The sequence below is a fragment of the Cnephaeus nilssonii genome (genome assembly GCF_951640355.1).
Source record: "Cnephaeus nilssonii genome assembly, chromosome: 13".
In the NCBI taxonomy this organism is placed as follows: domain Eukaryota; kingdom Metazoa; phylum Chordata; class Mammalia; order Chiroptera; family Vespertilionidae; genus Cnephaeus; species Cnephaeus nilssonii.
The window spans coordinates 81832301-81852622 of record NC_137084.1 but is presented as its reverse complement, the minus strand read 5'-3'; the positions used below and the strand labels follow the sequence as shown (position 1 = coordinate 81852622).

General features: G+C 46.1%; 2 protein-coding genes across 3 annotated transcripts in view; both read right to left on the bottom strand.

Moving 5' to 3' along the window:
* The window catches only part of UBE4A (ubiquitination factor E4A), a 52076-nt gene extending 51542 nt beyond the window's left edge, over positions 1-534 (bottom strand). For both annotated transcript variants that reach the window (XM_079787765.1, XM_079787766.1), the window contains exon 1: positions 414-534. The gene's annotated coding sequence lies outside the window, so the exon portion shown is untranslated. The remainder of the gene's footprint in view (positions 1-413) is intronic.
* An 8196-nt stretch (positions 535-8730) lies between these two features.
* On the bottom strand, positions 8731-16349 carry CD3G (CD3 gamma subunit of T-cell receptor complex). The gene is made up of 6 exons (XM_079787780.1): positions 16289-16349; positions 12055-12078; positions 11427-11648; positions 10478-10609; positions 9270-9313; positions 8731-8904 (listed from the first exon to the last, which is right to left on the bottom strand). The coding sequence occupies exons 1-6, from the start codon at positions 16341-16343 to the stop codon at positions 8839-8841; spliced, it is 543 nt and encodes a 180-aa protein (XP_079643906.1). The 5' UTR covers positions 16344-16349; the 3' UTR covers positions 8731-8838.
* Positions 16350-20322: the final 3973 nt, after the last annotated feature.

The following is a 20322-nucleotide window of genomic DNA, read 5'->3' as shown; positions in this document are numbered from 1 at the left end:
ACATGCTTTCAACTGGTTTGGGCAGCAGGACTCCTGCTGAACGCTATCTTCTCTGGCGTCTGGCCATCTGTTGTCCACTCTGTATACTGTTATCCCTCCGGGCTCCGTAAGGACTGGGCGGCCAGAGGGAGCCCACCCACTCGGTGCACGTTCTAGAGATAATGCAAGGCCAGCACCCCGGCCTTTCCAGGGAGGAATGGCCAAGAGTGGGAGCCATGCCAGAAGCTGGAGCATACAAGGGGCTCCCAAATCAGACAGGTCCAAGTTCCCGGAGAGGGTCGGTGGGCAGGGAAGCGCAGGGCAGGGAACCGGGTGGAGGTGAGCGTGCAGAGGCCGGAACTGGCGCTCGGCTGGGAGAACAAGCCCGGCGCAGACTCCACGATCCCCTCCCCGCAAGCGAGGTGCTCTCTTACCGGAGCCTGAAGGGCCAGCAGCGACGACACGCGACAGTCTCACTGGCCGGAGGGTTCCCACTTCCGACTCAGCCGGGCAACCGGAACTTACATCACCACGAGGCGCCGGGCCCTGCGGAGGCGGCCTGCGCCGGAAGCAGAGTGTGCCACCTCCGCGGGCTCCGGCGCGCAAACACGCCCAGGGCGCAGGCGCCACCTGCCCGGGAGGGGCGGGGCCTGGGAGCGGGGTGGGGGGTGGGGGCCTGGGAGCGGGGCGGGGCCTGGGAGCGGGGCGGGGCCTGGGGCGGGGCTTGGGGCGGGGCGGTGAGACTGGGCGGGGCTGTTTGGGACTGGGTGAAACCGTGTGTGGCCCGCAGGTGTGACCTCGTGATCCCGGCACTGCTGCAATTTCTTTGGGCTTCTGCTTCCTATGTTTCCTACCGGTCTTAGGCCTTTTTGAAGCAGTTTCTGTTACTCTTCACTATTTATTATTAGCTGCGAAGCAACAACAACAGTAATAACAATAACAGAAACATTTGAGCTCGGATTGGTTGTCAAGGCAGTGTGCTAAAATATGCTATCTAAATTTTAAAAAAAAGTATTTTTCAATTCCAGCTCTGGCCAGTGTTGCCCAGTGTCTAGGGTTTGATTCCTGGTCAGGGCACATCACCAGGTTTCGTTCCATCTCTGGTAGGATGTGTAAGGGAGGCAATCCATTTATGTCTCCATGTCTCTTTCTCTCTCTACTTCTTTCTCTCTCTCCCTCCCCTCTCCCTCTCCCTCTCCCTTTCTTTCTCTCTCTAAAATAAAACAAACAAAAACATATCCTCAGGTGAGGATTAAAACATTAAAAATATTTTTATTGATTTCAGAGAGGAAGGGAGAGGGAGAGAGAGATAGAAACATCAATGATGAGAGAGAATCATGGATCTGCTACCTCCTGTAGGCCCCCTACTGGGGACTGAAGCCCAACCCAGGCCTGTGCCCTTGACCGGAATCAAACCTGGGGACCATTCAGTCTGCAGGCTGACACTCTGTCCACTGAGTCAAACTGGGTAGGGCAGGATTAAAACATTTCTTAAAGTTATTTTTCAATTTCAGTTGACATACATTATATTAGTTTCAAGTGTACAGCATAGTTCACTTTGGAAAAACTTAAGCAGTTCCTTAAAAAGTCAAACATAGAATTACCATGTGATGCAGTAATTCCACTTCTGGGTAGATACCCAAAAGAATTGAAAGCAGGGACTCAAACACATACTTGTACACCAATGTTCATAGTAACATTATTCATAACTAGAGGCCCAATGCACGAAGATACGTGCAAGAATGGGCCTTCCTTCCCCTGGCTGCCAGCACCGCCTTTGTTCCGGCCTGGAGCCGCCTTTCCGCCTTCCCAAGCTGCCCAGAGGCCCGGAGCGGCTGGGGCGGTGCGGAACCCCTGTGTTGTCACCATGGCGATTGTCCCGCCCTGCCCCCGGCCGCTTGGCACCTATGTATGCAAATTAACCCACCATCTTTGTTGGGTTAATTTGCACACTCACTCCTGATTGGCTGGTGGGTGTCGCGAAGGTATGGTCAATTTGCATCTTACTCTTTTATTAGTGTAGATAGCCAAAAGGTGGAAACAACCCAAATGTCCATTGGCAGGTGAGTGGATAAACAGAATGTGGTCTGTACATACAACTGACTATTTTTCAGCCTTAAAAAGCCTGAAATTCCGATACATGCTACAATATAGATGGATATTGAAAACGTTAGTGAAAGATACCAGACAAAAAATAACAAATATTGTATGCTTCCATTTACATGTGGTGCCTAGAAAAGACAACTGCCCTCCCCTGCTGTCCTGATCGCCCACAATTGCCCTCCCCTGCAGGCCTGGTCACCTCCAACTGCCCTCCCCTGCTGGCCTGGTCTCCCCCAACTGCCCTCCCCTGCTGGACTAGTCTCCCCCAACTGCCCTTCCCTGAAGGCCTGGTTACCCCTAACTGGCCTCCCTTGCTGGCCTGGTCCCCTCCAACTGCCCTCCGCTGCAGACCTGGTTCCCCCCAACTGCTTTCCCCTGCAGACCTGGTCCCCCCCAACTTCCCTTCCCTGCAGGACTGGTCACCCCCAACTGCCCTCCCCTGCTGGACTAGTCTCCCCCAACTGCCCTCCCCTGCAGGCCTGGTTGCCCCTAACTGCCCTCCCTTGCTGGCCTGGTCCCCTCCAACTTCCCTCCCCTGCAGGCCTGGTACCCCCCAACTGCCCTCCCCTGCTGGCCTGGTCACCCCTAACTGATCTCCCTTGCCAGCCTGGTTGCCCCTAACTGCCCTCCCTTGCTGGCCTGGTCATGCCCAACTGCCCTCCCCTGCTGGCCTGGTCACCCCTAACTGCCTTCCCTTGCAGGACTGGTCACCCCCAACTGCCCTCTCCTGCTGGCCTGGTCTCTCCCAACTGTCCTCCCCTGCAGGCCTGGTCACCCCTAACTGCCCTCCCCTGCCGGCCATCTTGTGGCGGCCATCTTGTGTTCATATGGGGGCAGCCATCTTGTGTGTTGGATTGATGGTCAATTTGCATATTACTCTTTTATTAGATAGGATGTATGGCCAGATGAATACTAGAATTACCGGGGAGATCACTTTTTAAATTATATATTTGTCTAACTAGTGTGCTGTATACTTGAAAGTGATACAAAATAATATTGAATGTCAACAGTAATTGAAAAATAAAATAAATAAAATCAATGAGCACAAGATGGATCATTTAAAAAGTAGTTCTGGAATAACTGGAAAGCTATGTGGCTTAAAAGTTAGCCAAAGTGTTAGGCCTTTACACTAAAATTAATTAAAGATGGAACAAAGATTTAAGTGCATAATATAAAACCATTAAAATGCGAGAGGAATTCATGGGAGAATTGCTTTTTGCCTATTTAAGTAATAGGTCCTTAATATTCCACTCTTATCTTTCAGTTTGGTCTTTTGAAGTGTTCTACTTTTTATTTTTTTCCTAAAATATATTTTATTGATTTTTTACAGAGAGGAAGGGAGAGGGATAGAGAGTTAGAAACATCGATCAGCTGCCTCCTGCACACCTCCTACTGGGGATGTGCTGCAACTAAGGTACATGCCCTTGACGAATCGAACCAGGGACCTGTCAGTCCACAGGCCGATGCTCTATCCACTGAGCCAAACCGGTTAGGGCTGAAGTGTTCTACTTTTTAAAAATAATCTTTATTTACAGCTGATGTACAATATTATATTACTTTCTGATGTACAACTGTGTGATTAGACATGTATATAACTTACAAAGTGATCACCCTGATAAATCTAGTACCCACCAGATACCATATATAATTATTACAATACTAGAGGCCTGTTGCACGAAAATTCGTGCACTCGGGGGGAGGGGGGCGGGGAGGGGTGTCCCTCAGCCCGGCCTGTGCCCTCTTGCAGACCAGGTGTCCTCAGGGGATGTCCCTCTGCAGAAGGAGACCCACAGGCCGATCGGGGGACGGTGTGAGCTGGCGAGCAGCTGGCCCCGCCCCCCATCACCCTGCTGCCACTGCCAGTGGCCTCCCTCTGTGTGAGGCGACCGGTGGGCCGATCAGGGGCTGGCGTCAGCCAGCGAGTGGCCGGCCCCACTCCCCCATTGCCTTGCTGCTGCCACCGGTGGCCTCCCTCTGCAGGAGGCGACCCACGGGCCGAACGAGGGACAGCGCTGGCTGGTGAGCGGCCGGCCCTGTCACTGGATTGCCCCTCTGCCACCACCAGTTGCCGCTGCCCCCCAATCGCCGTCCCCTCCCTCTGCCCACTGGCACCCACCTTGGCTGGCTTGGTGCTGCCCACTCACCGGCCCTGCCCCCTGCTGACCAGTCATTCCACCGTTCGGTTGATTTGCATATTAGGCTTTTATTATATAGGATTATTGGCTATATTCCCTATACTGTACTTTGCATCCCTATGACTATTCTGTAACTACCAATTTGTACTTCTTAAACCCTTCACTTTTGTTTGTTTGTTAATCCTTACCTGAGGATATTTTTTCCATTGATTCCCAGAGAGAGTGGAAGGGAAGGGGGAGAGACAAGGGACAGAAACATGGAGTCAGAGATTCTAAACATCAATTGGTTGCCTCCTGCACACGCCCTGACTGGGCCCGGGGATTGAGCCTGCAATCAAGATACATGCCTTTGATTGGAATCAAACCTGAGGCCCTTCCGTCTGCGGGCTGACACTCTAACCACTAAGCAAACTGGCTAGGGCAATCCCTTCACTTGTTTTTCACATATTTCCCCACCCCTCCCATCCGACAACCATCAAAATGTTTTCTGTATTTGTGAGTCTATTTCAGGTCAGCTTGTTTGTTTATTTTGTTGGGGTTTTTTTTTTTTTTTTAGATTCCACAAATAAGTGAAATTATCTGGCATTTGTCTTTTTGTCTGATTTATTTCACTCAGTACAATACTCTCTAGATCCATTAATGTTGTTGCAGATGGCAAGATTTTATTCTTTTTTATGGCTGACTCATATTCCATTGTATATATGCACCACTTCTTTATACATTCATCTACTGATGGCACTTAGGTTGCTTCCATGCCTTGGCTATTGTAAACAATGCTGCAATGAACATAGGGATGTACGTATATATCTTTTCAATTTAGTGTTTTGGGTGGAATGGCTGAGTCCTTCTTTGTCTTTAGTTATAGGTTTTGTTTTAAGGTTTATTTTGTGGTATAAGTATTGCTACCCCAGCTTTTTTCACTTTGTTTCCATTTTCATGAAATATCTTTTTCCATACCTTTACTTTCAGTCCGTTTGTGTCTTTTGATCTGAAGTGAGTCTCCCTTGGACAGCATATGTAAGGGTCTTGTTTTGTTATCCTTATGTCTTTTAATTGGAGCACTTAATCCATTTGCATTTAAAGTAATTGTTGATACATATATAGTTATTGCTACTTTATTATTCATATTTTGATCTTCTTCTTAAAAAAGATCCTTCAACATTTCATGTAATACTGGTTTGGTGGTGATGAACTCCTTTAGCTTTTTCTTGTCTGTGAAGCTCTTTATCTGACCTTCAATTCTAAATGATAGCTTTGCTGGGTAGAATAATCTTGGTTGTAGGTTCTTGCTGTTCATCACTTTGAATATTTCTTGCCAATCCCTTCTGGTCTGCAAAGTTTCTGTTGAGAAATCAGCTGACAGTCTTATGGGAGCTCCCTTGTAGGTAACTAACTGCTTTTCTCTTGCTGCTTTTAAGATTTTTTTCTTTGTCTTTAATCTTTTGCATTATAATTATGATGTGTCTTGGTGTGGGCCTCTGTGGGTTCATCTTGTTTGGGACTCTGCACTTTCTGGACTTGTAAGTCTTTTTCTTTCACCAGGTTAGGAAAGTTTTTCATCATTATTTTTTCAAATAGGTTTTCAATTTCTTACTCTCTTTCTTTCCTGCACTCCCATCATGCAAATGTTGGTACTCTTGAAGTTATCCTAGACACTCCTTACATTGTCCTCATTTTTTGGCTTTTTTTTTTCTTTTTGCTGTTCTGATTGGGTGTTTTCTGCTACTAATTTTCCAAATCACAGATTTGATCCCATTCTCCACATACTCTACTGTTAATTCCCTGTAATGTATTCTTCATTTCAGTTAACGTATTTTTCATTTCTGACTGGTTCTTTTATGTTTTCTAGTTCTGTTTTTATGTTTCTCATCTCTTTGTTGAAGTTCTAAGTTTCTCTACTCTTCCCCTAATTTCATTGAGCATCCTTATAACCAGTGTTTTGAACTCCGCATCTGGTAGATTGCTTGTCTCCATTTTGTTCAGTTCTTTTTCTGGAGTTTTGTTCTGTTCTTTCATTTGGGACATGCTTCTTTGTCTCCACCTTTTGGCTGAGTCCCTGTGTTTGTTTCTATGTATTAAGTAGAGCTGCTATATCTCCTGGGCTTGGTAGAGTGGCCTTATGTAATAGGTGTTCTAGAGGGTCTAGTGGTGTGGCCTCCCTGGTCACCTGAGCTGGGTGCTCCAGGTGCACCCTTGTGTGGGCTGTGTGCATCCTCCTGTGGTAGTTGACCCTTAATTGCTGTTGGTATATTAATGGGAGGGATTTGCCCCTAGGCCGATCGGCTGTGAGAACTGGCTGGCTGTGTGTACTGGCCACTAGGAGGACTGGCCAGGACCATGTGGAGGATCTACTATGCAGGGGCCAACCCCATGGTGCAGGGCTCAGGTACCTGCCAAGTCCAGGCTTGAGTGTGTCACTTGTGGTGGTGTTTGATTGGTGCTTCAGCGAGCTCTGAGGCTGTCCATTAGGTGTGCTAGCTCTGGAGTCACACAGCAAGTACATGCCAAGGTCAGCCACTACTTGTACACTTACTGGGGCCTCCTGGCATGAGCCACAAAGCCATCTGCAGATGGCTGCTATTTATGCTGGGCTTGGTGGTGCCCAGGAGAGAGGCCAAGCTGTGAACCAAGGCTTGCTGTTGCTAGTACGGTGCCTGGGGCTACTTAGCAAGAGGTACAGGTCACACTGAGCCAGAAGCTGTTTATATGGAAAAGCCACTGGAAAGGGCCTGGGTGGGTCTGAAAGTTGGGTGGGGTTTCAGGGAATCACCAGGGCAGGGAGAACAGTGTTACTCAGGTTAAGGGCGCCTCAGATATGGTGCTCGCCAGCCTGCTCTGTTGGAGGAGGGCTCAGCACAGGAACAATGGCCTCGGCCAGCACCTCTGTCTGGGGAAAAGCTGCCCCTCCAGCTCTGGCCCTGATGCCAGACACTTCAGTCCTCCCCATGTGCCCCCGGTGCCTTTCCAGCTGCTGCCCCACTGCTGGAATTCTGAGCAAGTGAGCCGGTGTAAGTGTGTGCATGGGCCCTTTAGCAGCATCCGTCTCATTCAGGCACAATCCTTGCTAGTTTTTACAGGCAGAAGTTATGGGAACTTCTCTTCCCAGCACTGGAACTCTGGGCTGGGGGGCCTGGTGTGGGGCCGAGACTCCTCACTCCTCAGGGCGGAGCTCGGTAGCTGAGATATCCATCCCCATTTTTAACCACCACACGTGGGTGTGGGGCCAGCCTGCTCCACCTCTCCGCCCCTCCTACCAGACTCTATGTGTCTTCTTTATATCCTAAGTTATAGTACTTCTGTTCAGCTAGACGTTAGGTGGTTCTGAATGATGGTTGTTCTGTAATTTTGTTATAATTATGATGTGGTTATCATTTTGATGTGAAACAGTAATTTTAAAGCCTTACCCAAACCTTTTAAACTCTGTTGTATTTGATGTGATGGAGATTTCAGTTAGTTCCAATCTCTTGCTCATACAATGAATGCTGCAATGACTAACGTTGTAAAAATGTCATTTAAAAAATAATTGTATTGAGGTATAATTTGCTATAAAATGCACTCATTTTAAGTGACCTCTCCTGTTCTTAGTAATTTTTATCAAATTTATCCACTAAAGAATATCTGGATTAAAAAAAATTACAGCCCTAGCTGGTTTGGCTCAGTGGATAGACTGTTGACCTTCGGACTCAAGGGTCCTGGGTTTGATTCCAGTCAAGGGCACATGCCCAGGTTGCGGGCTTGATCCCCAGTGTGGGGCATGCAGGAGGCAACCGATCAATGATCCTCTCTCATCATTGATGTTTCTATCTCTCTCTCCCTCTTCCTTCCTCTCTGAAATCAATTAAAAAAATATATTTTTAAAAAAATTACAGTTGGTTCAGAAAACCAAATAATGCTTGGGCCCTGTTTTCCTGATTGAAACTTCTGATTGATTGAATCAGAACTTCTGATTGATTGATCTATTGGTTGATTGAGAAGCTAATATAGATCAGTGGTTCTTAACTAAGAGTGATTTTGCCCCTAAGGGGACACCTGCAATATCTGGAGATAATTTTGGTTGTCAAAATGGGGATACTGCTGACCTCTGGTGACTAGAGGCCAGGGAGGCTGCTAAAAACTCTACAAAGCACAGGACAGTACACTCACCACAAAGAATTACCTAGACCAAATGTTGTTTTTTAAAATCTTATGGTTGAAAGTATTACATATGTCCCCTTCTTTCCCCCATCTACCCCTTCCATCCCCCCCACTCCCCCACCCCCACCCCAGGCCCTCACCACCCCACTGTCTGCGTCCATGGGTTATGCATTTATGTATACAAATAGACCAAAATGTTAATAGTGTGGATGCTGAGAAACATTTATATAGAAATAAGATTAATATTCAGCATTCCTCTTCTGAAAGGATGTAAAGATATACACAGCTTTCATATGTTTTAGGTCAAGAAAATTAGCACTAGCCCCTGTGTCTTTAGAAATGGGGCTCCACAATCAGCCCACCCCCCACCCCTGGTCTTCATAGCTGCTTGGGGAAAGGAGACAGACTTGGCACAGTGGGGAGGGCAGGGAATGCGAAGGCACTGCCTTGGAAATGATGTAGGACACAGCTCCTCGGAGTCCTGAGCTCAATTTCTCCTCAGTTGGTTTCCTTGAAGGTGGCTGTATTGGTCATCTTCCCGATCCTTGAGGGGCTAAAAGGACAGCATAGTCATAAGTACAATCCTCCCATCCTCATGAATTAGTAAGATGCATGCGTATTGAGTGCTTTTTACATGCAAGGCTTTGACATGGGTGCTTTGTGGTCCTGGGGGCAGAAAGAGGACGAGCAGATGGAGGCTTTCCCTCTCGGTGTGTTCTTTGATTTTGCTCACTAGATCCTGACCTCAGCCTCTCTCAACCCTTCTCCTATTTCATCCTTTCCACCCAGAGGGATAACTATGCGATCATCTGGCATGTCCTAAGCAGTTTCTTATCTATCTGGCATCTTCCAAATAACTTGCCCCCACCCCCATTTCAAAATGTTAAACCACCACTAATTGTAGCAATGTTCCCTTACCTGGTAGAGCTGGTCATTGGACAACAGGGTCTGCTTGTCTGAAGCTGCACAAAAGATAAACAAAACACACACACACACACACACACACACACACACACACACACACACACACAGTAGAGAGGATGATAAATTGGGTTATAGTCACACAATGGAATACTAAATAACAGTAAGAATTAGTGAAATACACCTACATACAAGAATATAAGTGGATGCCCGGCTGGTGTGGCTCAGTGGCTGAGCATCAACCTATGAACCAGAGGGTCATGGTTCGATTCTTAGTCAGGGCACATGCCCAGGTTGTGAGCTCCATCCCCAGTGGAGGGTGTGCAGGAGGCAGCCAATCAATGATTCTCTCTCATCATTGATGTTTCTGTCTCTCTCTCCCTCTCCCTTCCTCTCTGAAGTCAATAAAAAAAAAATCTATACTAATAAAAGGGCACTATGCTAATTAGGGCAGACGTCTTCTGGATGTCCATCCAGACAAAGCCACAGCGGCTGTGAGGCCTGGGGCTCAGGCATTGCAGCCACGGTGGCTGGCAGTGGCAGCAGCAATGGGGTGATGGGGGTGGCCTCCCGCAGAGGACATCCCCTGAGGGCTCCTGGACTGTGAGAGGGGGCAGGCCAGGCTGAGGGAACCCCCCAGTGCACGAATTTTCGTGCATCAGGCCTCTAGTATATATATAGAAGAATGTGAGTGGATATCACAAGCACATTATTGAGCAAAAGAAGTCACCATCGTAGTACTTACTGTATGAGTCCGTTTACATAAGGCACAAAAACAGACAAAATTAATCAATGTTGTAAGTCTGCATAGTGCTCACTTTTGGGGATAGGGAGAGTCTGGAAGTGACCACAAGGGGGACTTCTAAGATGTTGGTAATATTCTTTCTTAACCTGGGTGCTGGATTCATGGGTGTGCTTACTTTATTAAATCTTATTGAGCTGTTTGCTTGTGATTCATGCACTTTTCTGTATGTAGGTTTTACTTCAATAAAGAGTTTTTTAAAAACCACAGAGGATGAATGGGGGAGTTGGATCTTGAGACAGGTATATATGCCGTGAAAACACTAGGCATCCCTTCCCCTGTCCACAGAGAGAGCCTCCCCAGCAGGTACCAACCAACGCAGGCTCTTCTCTGGGGCTATTTTGGTTGGAAGAAAGCTGAGGGCCCCAGGTGGTCTCATATCTCATCTAAGACATTCTTTTACCTCTTGATTGGCGAACTCCATCCTGTCCAGCAATGAAGTACACCCCAACAGCAAGGAAGAAAATGCTGAAGATCTCGGCGAAGACAAAGCCAGACACAGTGGATGCATTCAGCTCAATGCAGTTCTGACACACTGTGAGGAAAGGAGAGATGAGTCTACTTCAGGGTGTGAAAGTTGTTTTTCTGGATCTTTTGCTCCTGTCTACCAACAATAATGCCTTTGTCTAGCTAGGGCAACAGACTGCTCCCTCTGTGGGTTGTATGGCAAGGGAATGGCCTGGGAAGATCCTTGGACTAAGAATGCAATGCTTCTTGATGTTCCTCTCTCTTCCCAAAGTCCTGGAGAAGCCCAGGTAGTCTTATGGCCGGGAACTATGTGAAAGAGAAGAAAGACCAGATCCCCTTCTCTGTGCTCAGTTGCCTTCTACATCTTACTGCTGCTCACCTTGTCATCTCTTGTCTCCCCTCCCCACCCTAACTTACTTTATATAAATTGCTAACTGCTCCAATCCAGGGGGCCCACACAAAGGTAAACCAGTCTTTGGGGACTGGCTATGTTTACCAAGAAACTGGTGGAACCCTAGCTGGTTTGGCTCAGTGGATAGAGCATTGGCCTGCAGACTGAAGCGTCCCGGGTTCAATTCTGGTCAGGGGGTGTGCAGGAGGCAGCCGATCAGTAATTTTCTCTCATTGATGTTTATGTCTCTCTCTTATGCTCCTTTCCTCTCTAAAATAAAAAAATATATATATATAAAAAGAAGCTGGGGAACTGTCTTGTTATTTTCAATGAGAGGAGGCAAGCTGAGATGAAGAAAACTGGATGTTTAGCATCCATTTTATCACTCTTCAGCATCTATTTTTCACTCATTCCATACAGGAAATCACCAACAGTAAGGACAGCTTAATTTCACAGCAAGCAAACCAAAGGTGTGTGTGTGTGTGTCACATACTTCTATAATACACTTGGAGTGATTGTGAATTGTTCACTGATCCTTGACACCAATATGTCCCTTGAGGGTCCTTCAAACTACTTCCCAGGTTCCATGTTTTTTCATTTGTAGTAGTTATTTCCTTCCCATCTTTAAACCACTTGATATCGTTGCCTTTCAAGTTGCAAGTCAGAAGTACTGAACCATCTTCTTGATTGTCATTCACTGTTACCAAATGGTTTCCTGAAAAGGGAAAAGCCGTGGTCTGTTAAAGATCTTGCCTCTGACATTCTTTCCACCCAGGGTACAGAAGAAGACCATGTTACCGCAGTCTTCTCAAACATCAATTTGTACATGAAGCACATGGGGATCTAGTTAGAACTTTGGTTCTAAGTGAGTAGTTCTGGGGAGGGCTGAGACTCTGCAGCTCTCCCAGATGATGTCTATGCCGTTGGTTCATGGGTAACATTTTGAGTAGTGCCTACCTCCTCCAAGAATCAGACAATTAATTGACTGGCCACTGATTTGGTTGACAATGGAGAAGTTTGTTACTTATCACTTATTATCTCATACAGAACTACTGTTTTAGGAAGGCATATTTCCATGAATTTCCTCAGAGTTTCAGCAGAGAAAGAAGCCATTCCCCTACCTTGTTTTGACTGGACAATTGTACCTGTAGGGACAGAAGAGAGACAGAGGGTCAGCTGGGCATGGAGTTATTCAGATGCCCTGTGGTATCATTTAGGTGGTCATTTGAGGCCAAAATGAAGAGAGATGCTAACCCACAGGAGTAAGGTATCTATACCTATGTCCCTGGATTGTTAACCTGAGCCACCAAATTGAATCCAGGGTGTTGTGCAATGAAGAATTTATCAGGTCGCTGTCATGAATTCCTGGGAGGAAGTTTCTAAACCCTTGGAATTAAGGAGTGCTTTTGTTATTCTTGGTGTGCCCTTGGATCATAGGTGGGTTTACCAGTATAATGAATGAGATGATTCAGAAAAGGGTTGGTCAAGACCAACCATGTGATTAGAGAATTGAGACTTTGAGCTTTAGGAGGGGAGGGGCACTGGAGATTGAGTTTAGTCCCTGGCCAATTTTTCAATTAGTCATGCCTATGTAATGAAACCCCAAGAAAAACTCAGTGGAGCTTCCTGGTTGGTGAACACATCAACGTGCCAGGAAGGGGATGTCTCCTGATTTCACAGGAGAGGCGTGGAGGCTCTGTGCTCAAGAACTTCCCAGATCCCACCCTACGTGTCTCTTCATGTAGCTGGTCCTGATTTCATTTTTTTAGAATAAAACTGTAATAGTAAGTATAGTGTTTTCCTGAGTTCTATGAGTTGTTGTATCAAATTGATAGACCTGAGGGGGGTGGGGGGTGGGAACCCAGTTTGCCAGAAGTGTGGGTGTCCTGGAGATCCCTGAACTTGTGATTGGCGTTTAAAGTGAGGGCAGTCTTTCCCTAGCCAGCTTGGCTCAGTGGATAGAGTGTTGGCCTGCAGACCAAAGGCTCCCGGGTTCGATCCAGTTAAGGGCACGTACGTTGGTTATAGGCTCCTGCCCAGCCCGGGCCCAGGGCCCATGCAGGAAGCAACCAATTGATGTGTTTCTCTCACATCAGTGTTTCTGTTTTTTCCTCTCTTTTCCACTCTGTCTAAAAATCAATGGAAAAATATCCTTGGATGAGAATTAACAACAACAAAACAAACTAACAACAACAACAACAACAACAACAAAAGTGAGGGCAGTCTTGTTGGTGACTACTCTTAACTCCTGGGGTTTGATGCTCACTCTTAGCATCAGAATTGTATTGCAGCATAGGGAAGGGTGTCGTCTGCACAGGCTGGAACACTGTCCCTTTAGCAGCTGAGGTCCTGGCAAGGAGTGAGTGTGCACGAGCTAAAGCCTTTCAGAGCTGAGTGACTGCTAAAACCTTCAGTTTTGATGACTTATTTCTTGTAGAAACCCTGGATGTCCTATGGGAGTTAGCTATTCAAGATCCCAAATCTGTCCCAAAACCTAGAGTAGTAGAGTTGTATGGTAGAACTACTACAGAGAACTAGCACTGGCGTTCAATCCAATTGGATTCAATCCAAACATTTACTGGGCACTATTATGTTCCTGCCATGACTGAGCAGTGAGAAAGAAAAGGGTGGGGATATGAATAACTAGTTGCCATTTCCAAAGAGTTTACAATGAAGTGGAAAAAAAACAAACACATGTGTAATTAATGTAATAAAGCATAAATGATCATTTAGTATTTATAAGAATACACATGAAAGGGGATAGAATCTATTGATTTTGCCCAAGGGTGAGTGACAGGAAAGCTTAACAGAGAAGAATTCACTAGACAGAGAAAGGCATTCTGGAAAGAAAGAATAGCTAAGCAAAGATACAGACTTGGAAAAGGACAAGAGAGGTAACATGGCTAGAGGGAAATAATGGGGCATGTATAAAAGTATGATGGCCTGGATGCCATGGCTCAGTTCATAGGAGTGTAAACTTATGAACCAAGAGGTCACAGTTCGATTTCCGGTCAGGGCACATGCCCAGGTTTCGGGCTCAATCCCCAGTAAGAGATGTGTAGGAGATAGCCATTCAATGATTCTCTCTCATCATTGATGTTTCTGTCCCTCTCTTCCTTTCCCTTCCTCTCTGAAATCAATAAAGATCTAATTAAAAAAGAAGAAGTAAAAGAAAAAACAAAGTATGATGGAAGTAGTTGAAAGGAGTCAACTGCCTTAGGATGTTCCACAAGGCTGAACTCTTTGTGACTAGTACCCAGCACAGTGCCTGGAACATAACAAGAGCTTTATGTTTGTTGAATAGATGCATAGATGAATAAATGAGAACAAATTTAAAAATCAAGACAAACAGTTAAGCAGATTTCTCACTAGTTCTTCTCCCCAACTGCCTGCTCACTATGGGAGGGACAAAGAGGTCCCTTATTTTAACGCAGGTTCCATAGGAAGAGGGCCTAACGGACTGCTAGCATCTTTTAATTTTGCTTATCTGAATCCGGCTTCCTTTTGGGACATGAGAGTTCATGTAGTCAAGTTTCCTGGGTGCTGAGAGAATGAGCCCCGCGGAGCAAGAGTTGTCCGAGTTCACACAGCGCATTGGGGGCTGGGCGCAGGCTTCTGTTGCTCAGCCTGGTGCTCTTTCTGCCTCACACAGGCTCTACGCATTGCCCTTCCACCTGTGTCATCCTTCTCCACTCCCCTCAGAATAATTATAAACTCTCACTGTCCCCTTCATGACCCGCTCCATCACCACCCAGCTCAGCGTCAGCAGGTGGCATTGCCTCCCTCTTAGTTTGTTGAGAACTTAAATGCCGTCATGGCCCTTTCTCCTGCATCTTTCTTCTACAAGCCTGCCTGTGGCTGAAGCCATCTGCACTTCCTCCCTTCGAGTCTAGAGGGTAAGGTTGCCTTTCCCTCTGTGCCATTGACCCCACTCTTGACCCCATCCTTTCAACATCAACTCCAGGACCTCTATTCACTATCTTCTCCTTCAGCCTGGAAATGTGCTCAAATTTCTTTCACACTCAAAAAATTTATTCTTAGACTCTGTTTCCCCCTATTTACCCTTCCTTTTCTTCCAAACTTCTTTAAAGAATAGTCTACGCTTTCTTATCTTTATTTTCTGCCCTTCCCCTTCAACTCATTTCCATTTGGCTTCTACTCACACTACCCCAAGGAAATGGTTCTAAATTATCCAAGACCTTTATGTTGCCAAATCCCACAAACTTAAACTTATAAATATATTTATATTAGTGGATCACTCTTTAAAATTTCATACTGTCAGTGACAGTATGAAACTTTGGAAACTTTCTACTTCTTCAGTTTCCATAGTATTGGAATCATCTGATTGTTCCAGCTCTTTGATCATTCCCTTATCTCTTTCCAGAGATATTTTTTCTTAACTACCCCTTAAAGGTTGGTATCCTCACAGTTCTATCCTCAGCCCCCTCATCCTCACATCTAACACAGCACTTGTGTGATTCCAACAACTTTCACGGGTTAGCTTTCCCCATTGTGTGGAGAACCATCTGCAGTCCAGAATGTAGGCATGGCCCAGTCCATCCACTTCCCCTTGGATATTTACAACTAATATTCATACAGGCCTCTTTTATTGTACCTAACATTCAATCTGGAAACACTGAAACTTATTCATATAATTAGTTTATGAGTTCTTTAGGCAGAATGAATTTTTTTTTTTTTTACAGAAAAGAAGGGAGAGAGAGAGAGGGAAGGAGGGAGAAAGAGAGAAGAAGAAGGGAGAGATTGATCAGTTGCCTCTGGCATGCGACCCAACTGGGGATTAAACCCCACAACCTAGGTATGTGTCCTGACTAGGAATTGAACCTTTTGGCATATGGGATGGTGCTCTAAGCAACTGAACCACACCGGCCAGGGCAGGGTAGAAGGTTTCATTTATATTTATATCTTCCTAGTCTCTTACATAATAGGACCTCACCCATACTGGTTGACCAGTTGATGGACTGACCAACTGAGTGGGTGCTTTACAGGTCTCCTCCAAACCCCAGCGCTGGTTTAAAAAACACATACCTTTTCTTTTCAGGTTCCTGGCCTGTGCCCTTTTGGGCTACATTCAAACCTAAGATGGTGACATCCGGGTTTTCTCTCTAGACAGCTAAGTTCTCTGATGATCCCTCAGGAGATGGAGACCCTATCTCTCTCATGGGACACTGCTTCCCTCTGACAGAGAATAGTAAAAGGCTTTATTTTTACTCTGCTTTCTCTGAACTCCAAGGTGATAGCTGAGGTAGGCTCAAGGTCATGGATCCCAATATTCTTGTCCCATGCTGATGGCCTGAATCTCTCTCCAGGCTGCCAGGCCCCCTAAGCCGCCCTTACCTTGAAGAAGAGAGATTGCCAGGATGAGGCCGGCCAGACGCTTCCCCTGCTCCATGTCGGTCTCTGTCCTTCTCCCACAGAAGCACTGAGCAACCTCTAGCAGCCAGCCAGCCTGCGCAGAACTCGCCTGGCTCCACCCAGTACCCTTCAGGCTGGGGCCCCTACGAGAAGGCAGGAACCCAGAGCCTCCGCCCTGAGCTTCAAGTGTGGTCAGCTGGGGCTCAGCAGGCTGCAGGTGCAGAGTGAAGGGTGGGAGGTGGCATGGAGTGAAGGGTGGGAGGTGGCGTGGCGGGAGAGAGAGCTGGATTCCCATCGCAGAGACTCTGGCTTGCACAGAGAACAGTCTTGGGTGCTGGGTAGTCAATGGCCTGGGCCCCTGTCTTCACGAGGGAGATAAACATCGCTGACACTCTTTGTTGCTGGTATCTTAGCCAGTTGTTGCTTGTTGCTAGTTGTTGCTGGAACTAACGAATAAAGGTGGGAACTCTTGGGTGCTCAGGGCTGGAGCTCTGACAAGAGAGCCACTTCACTCCAGGTCCTCATTCAGGAATTTTTTATTGTCCTTTTGAGAGGAGATCATCAAAGAGGTATCTGCTTGGAAGGAAATCGACAAGACAATTCCAACAAGACAGGCCATGCATTGCCAAGGACCAGGGACTGAGTGGAGTTTCCGAGATCTCAGGCCCTATCTCTCCCAGCCAGTCAGTCAGGGAGCCAATAAAAATGGATGGAACTCTCGTCATGTGCCAGGCACAAGCCAGGTACTGGAAACACAGAAATGAGTGAGATGTACATGATCTCTGCCCTCAGGTAAGTTATAGTTCAATGACTATAGTTTAGTTTCAGAGCCCCATAGGCCATGGGGGGGGGGAGGGGCAGGAAGTACATTTGTCTTCTGGGAAGGCTCAGCTCTGTCTACAAGTCAATCATGTTGTTATTAATAACTAGTTCTTACTGAACACATATGATGTGTCCAGTATCATGCAAACATGTTGTTCAAATCCTTATTGCAAATGAAGAATACATTAGAGCGCATCAACAGCAGATTAGAGGAAATAGATAATTGAATCAATGATTTGGAAGATAAGGTAGCAGAGCCTGGCTGATATGTCTTAGTTGGTTGAGCATTGTCCCATGTATCAAGAGGTCGCTGGTTCGATTCCTGGTCAGGGCACATGCCCAAGTTGAGGATTCAATCCCTAGGGAGCATGCAGGAGGAAGCCAGTCCATGTTTCTCTCTCATAGATACTTCTATGTCTCTCTCCCTCTCCCTTTCTCTCTCTAAAAAAAAAAAATCAATAAAAACTTATTAAAATAAAAAAGGCAGTGGAAAACACCCAATCAGAACAGCAAAAAGGAAAAAAAAGGAAATAGTTTAAGGGACCTCTGGGACAACATAAAGTGTAACAACATTCACGTTATAGGGGTAGCAGAAGAAGAAGAGAAAGAGAAAGGGGTTAAAAATCTATTTAAGAAATAATGATGGCCATAGCCTGTTTGCTCAATGGTTAGAACATTGGCCCGCACACTGAAGGTCACAGGTTCAATTCCAGTCAAGGGCACATATCTTGTTTGTAGGCCTGATCCCCGGCCTTAGTTAGGGCATATGCAGGAGGCAATCAATTGATGTGTCTCTTTCACATCGATGTTTCTCTCTCTCTGCCTCTCCTTCTTCCTTCCACTCTCTCTAAAAATCAATGGAAAAAATATTCTCAGATGAACATTAACAAAGGAAAAAAAAATGATGAAAAACTTCCCTAACCTGTGGAAGAAAATAGACATACAAGTACATGAAGTGCAGAGAGTCCCGAACAAGATGAATCGAAAGAGGCCCACACCCAAACACATCATAATTAAAATGACAAAGGTTAAAGACAAAGACATAATCTAAAAAACAGCAAGAGAAAAGCAGTTAGTTGCCTACAAGGGAGCGCCCATAAGACTGCCAGCTAATTTCTCAACAGAAACTTCGCAGGGTGAGGGATTGGCAAGAAATATTCAAATTGATGAAAAGCAAGGATCTGCCCAGCTAGGTTATTATTTAGAATCAAAGTTCAGATAAAGAACTTCTGCCGGCCTTATAGACTCTGCTGACCCGGAGCCACTCGTGCCAGCCCTGAGAACCCCACCGTGTCTTTCGATATCACTGTGAGTGGGAGCCCTTGGGCCACGTCTCCTTCGAGCTATTTGAAGACCAAGTTCCAAAGACAGCAGACAACTCGCGTGCTCTGAGCACTGGGGAGAAAGGATCTGGTTATTAAGGTTCCTGCTTGCACAGAATTAATGTGCCAGGTGGTGACCTCACACACCATGATGGCACAGGTGGCAAGTCCAACCATGGGGAGAAATTTGAGGATGAGAATTTCATCCTGAGGCATATGGGTCCTGGCATCTTGCCCATGGCAAATGCTGGACCCAACACAAACGGTGCCCAGTTTTCTTCTGCACCGCCAAGCCGGAGTGGGTGGATGGCCACCATGTGGTCTTTGGTCAGCATGGATATTGTGGCAGCCACGAGTGCTTCAGGTTCGGGAATGGCAAGACCAGTAAGACGATCACCATTGCTGACTGTGGACAACTTTAATAAATTTGACTTGTGTGTTTTCTTTTAAAAAACATATATATTTCTTCATTGATTTCAGAGAGAAAGGGCGAGGGAGGGAGAGAGAGAAACATCAATGATGAGAGAGAATCATTGATTGGCTGCCTCCTGCACACCCCACACTGGGGATCAAGCCCACAACCCAGGCATGTGCCCTTGGTCGGAATCGAACCCGGGACCCTTCAGTCTGCAGGCTGACGCTCTATTCACTGAGCCAAACTGGCTAGGGCATTGTGTGTTTTCTTTAAAATATATTTGTATTGACTTCAGCCCTGGCTGGCTTGGCTCAGTGGATAGAGCATCTGCCTGCGGACTGAGGGGTCCCGGGTTCGATTCCGGCCAAGGGCACATGCCCGGGTTGCGGGCTCGATCCCCAGTGGGGGGTGTGCAGGAGGCAGCCAGTCAATGATTCTCTCTCATGATTGATGTTTCTATCTCTCTCTCCTTCTTCCTTCCTCTCTGAAATCAATAAAGAAATATATTTAAAAAAATATATTTGTATTGATTTCAGAGAGGAAGGGAGAGGGAGAGAGAGAGATAGAAACATCAATGATGAGAGAGAATCATTGATCGGCTGTCTCCTGCACGCCCCCCATGGGGGACAGAGCCTGTAATCCAGGCATGTGCCCTTCGCCAGAATCGAACCCCAGACTCTTCAGTCCATAGGCCAACCCTCTATCCACTGAGCAAAACCAGCTGGGGGCTGACTTGTGTTTTATCTTAACTACTGGACCATTCCTTCTGTATCTCAGAAGAGCATCTCTTCACTCCATCTGCTTGGAATGTCCTGTAACCTTCATGCTCTCACCACAGTTCATTGGGTTCCATATTTCCTTACCCTCTCTAAGTATAGCTGGATTGCAGAGTTAACTTTATGATTATGAAACAGAAACTAAACAACAATAGAACTTTCCAGATAAGAAAAAGCTGAAGAAGTTTATCAGCACTAAACCAGTTTTACAAGAAATGTTAAAGGATCTTCTTTAAAAAGAAGTAGGGAAAAAAATAAAAAAAGGAAAAAAAAAAGGGAAAAAATAAAAAGAAGTAGGAAAAATATGAATAAGAAAATATTGCAAAGAAAAAATGTCACACTGACAGAGACAAACACATAATATAGTCAGTGGATCGACCAACACTAAAGCAAGTTACAAAGATTAAAAGGCAAAAGTGGAAGGTCAACCCTGGCTGGTGTGGCTCAGTGGATAGAGCGTCCACCTGCAGACTGAAGGGTCCCAGGTTCGATTCTGGTCAAAGGCACATGCCCAGGTTGTGGGATCAATCCCCTGTAGGGGGCGTGCAGGAGGCAGCTGATCAATGATTCTCTCTCATCATCGATGTTTCTATCTCTCTCTCTCTCCCTTCCTCTCTGAAATAAATAAAAATATTTTAAAAAGTGGGAAGATCATGTGTAATTACAACAGTAAATTAAAGG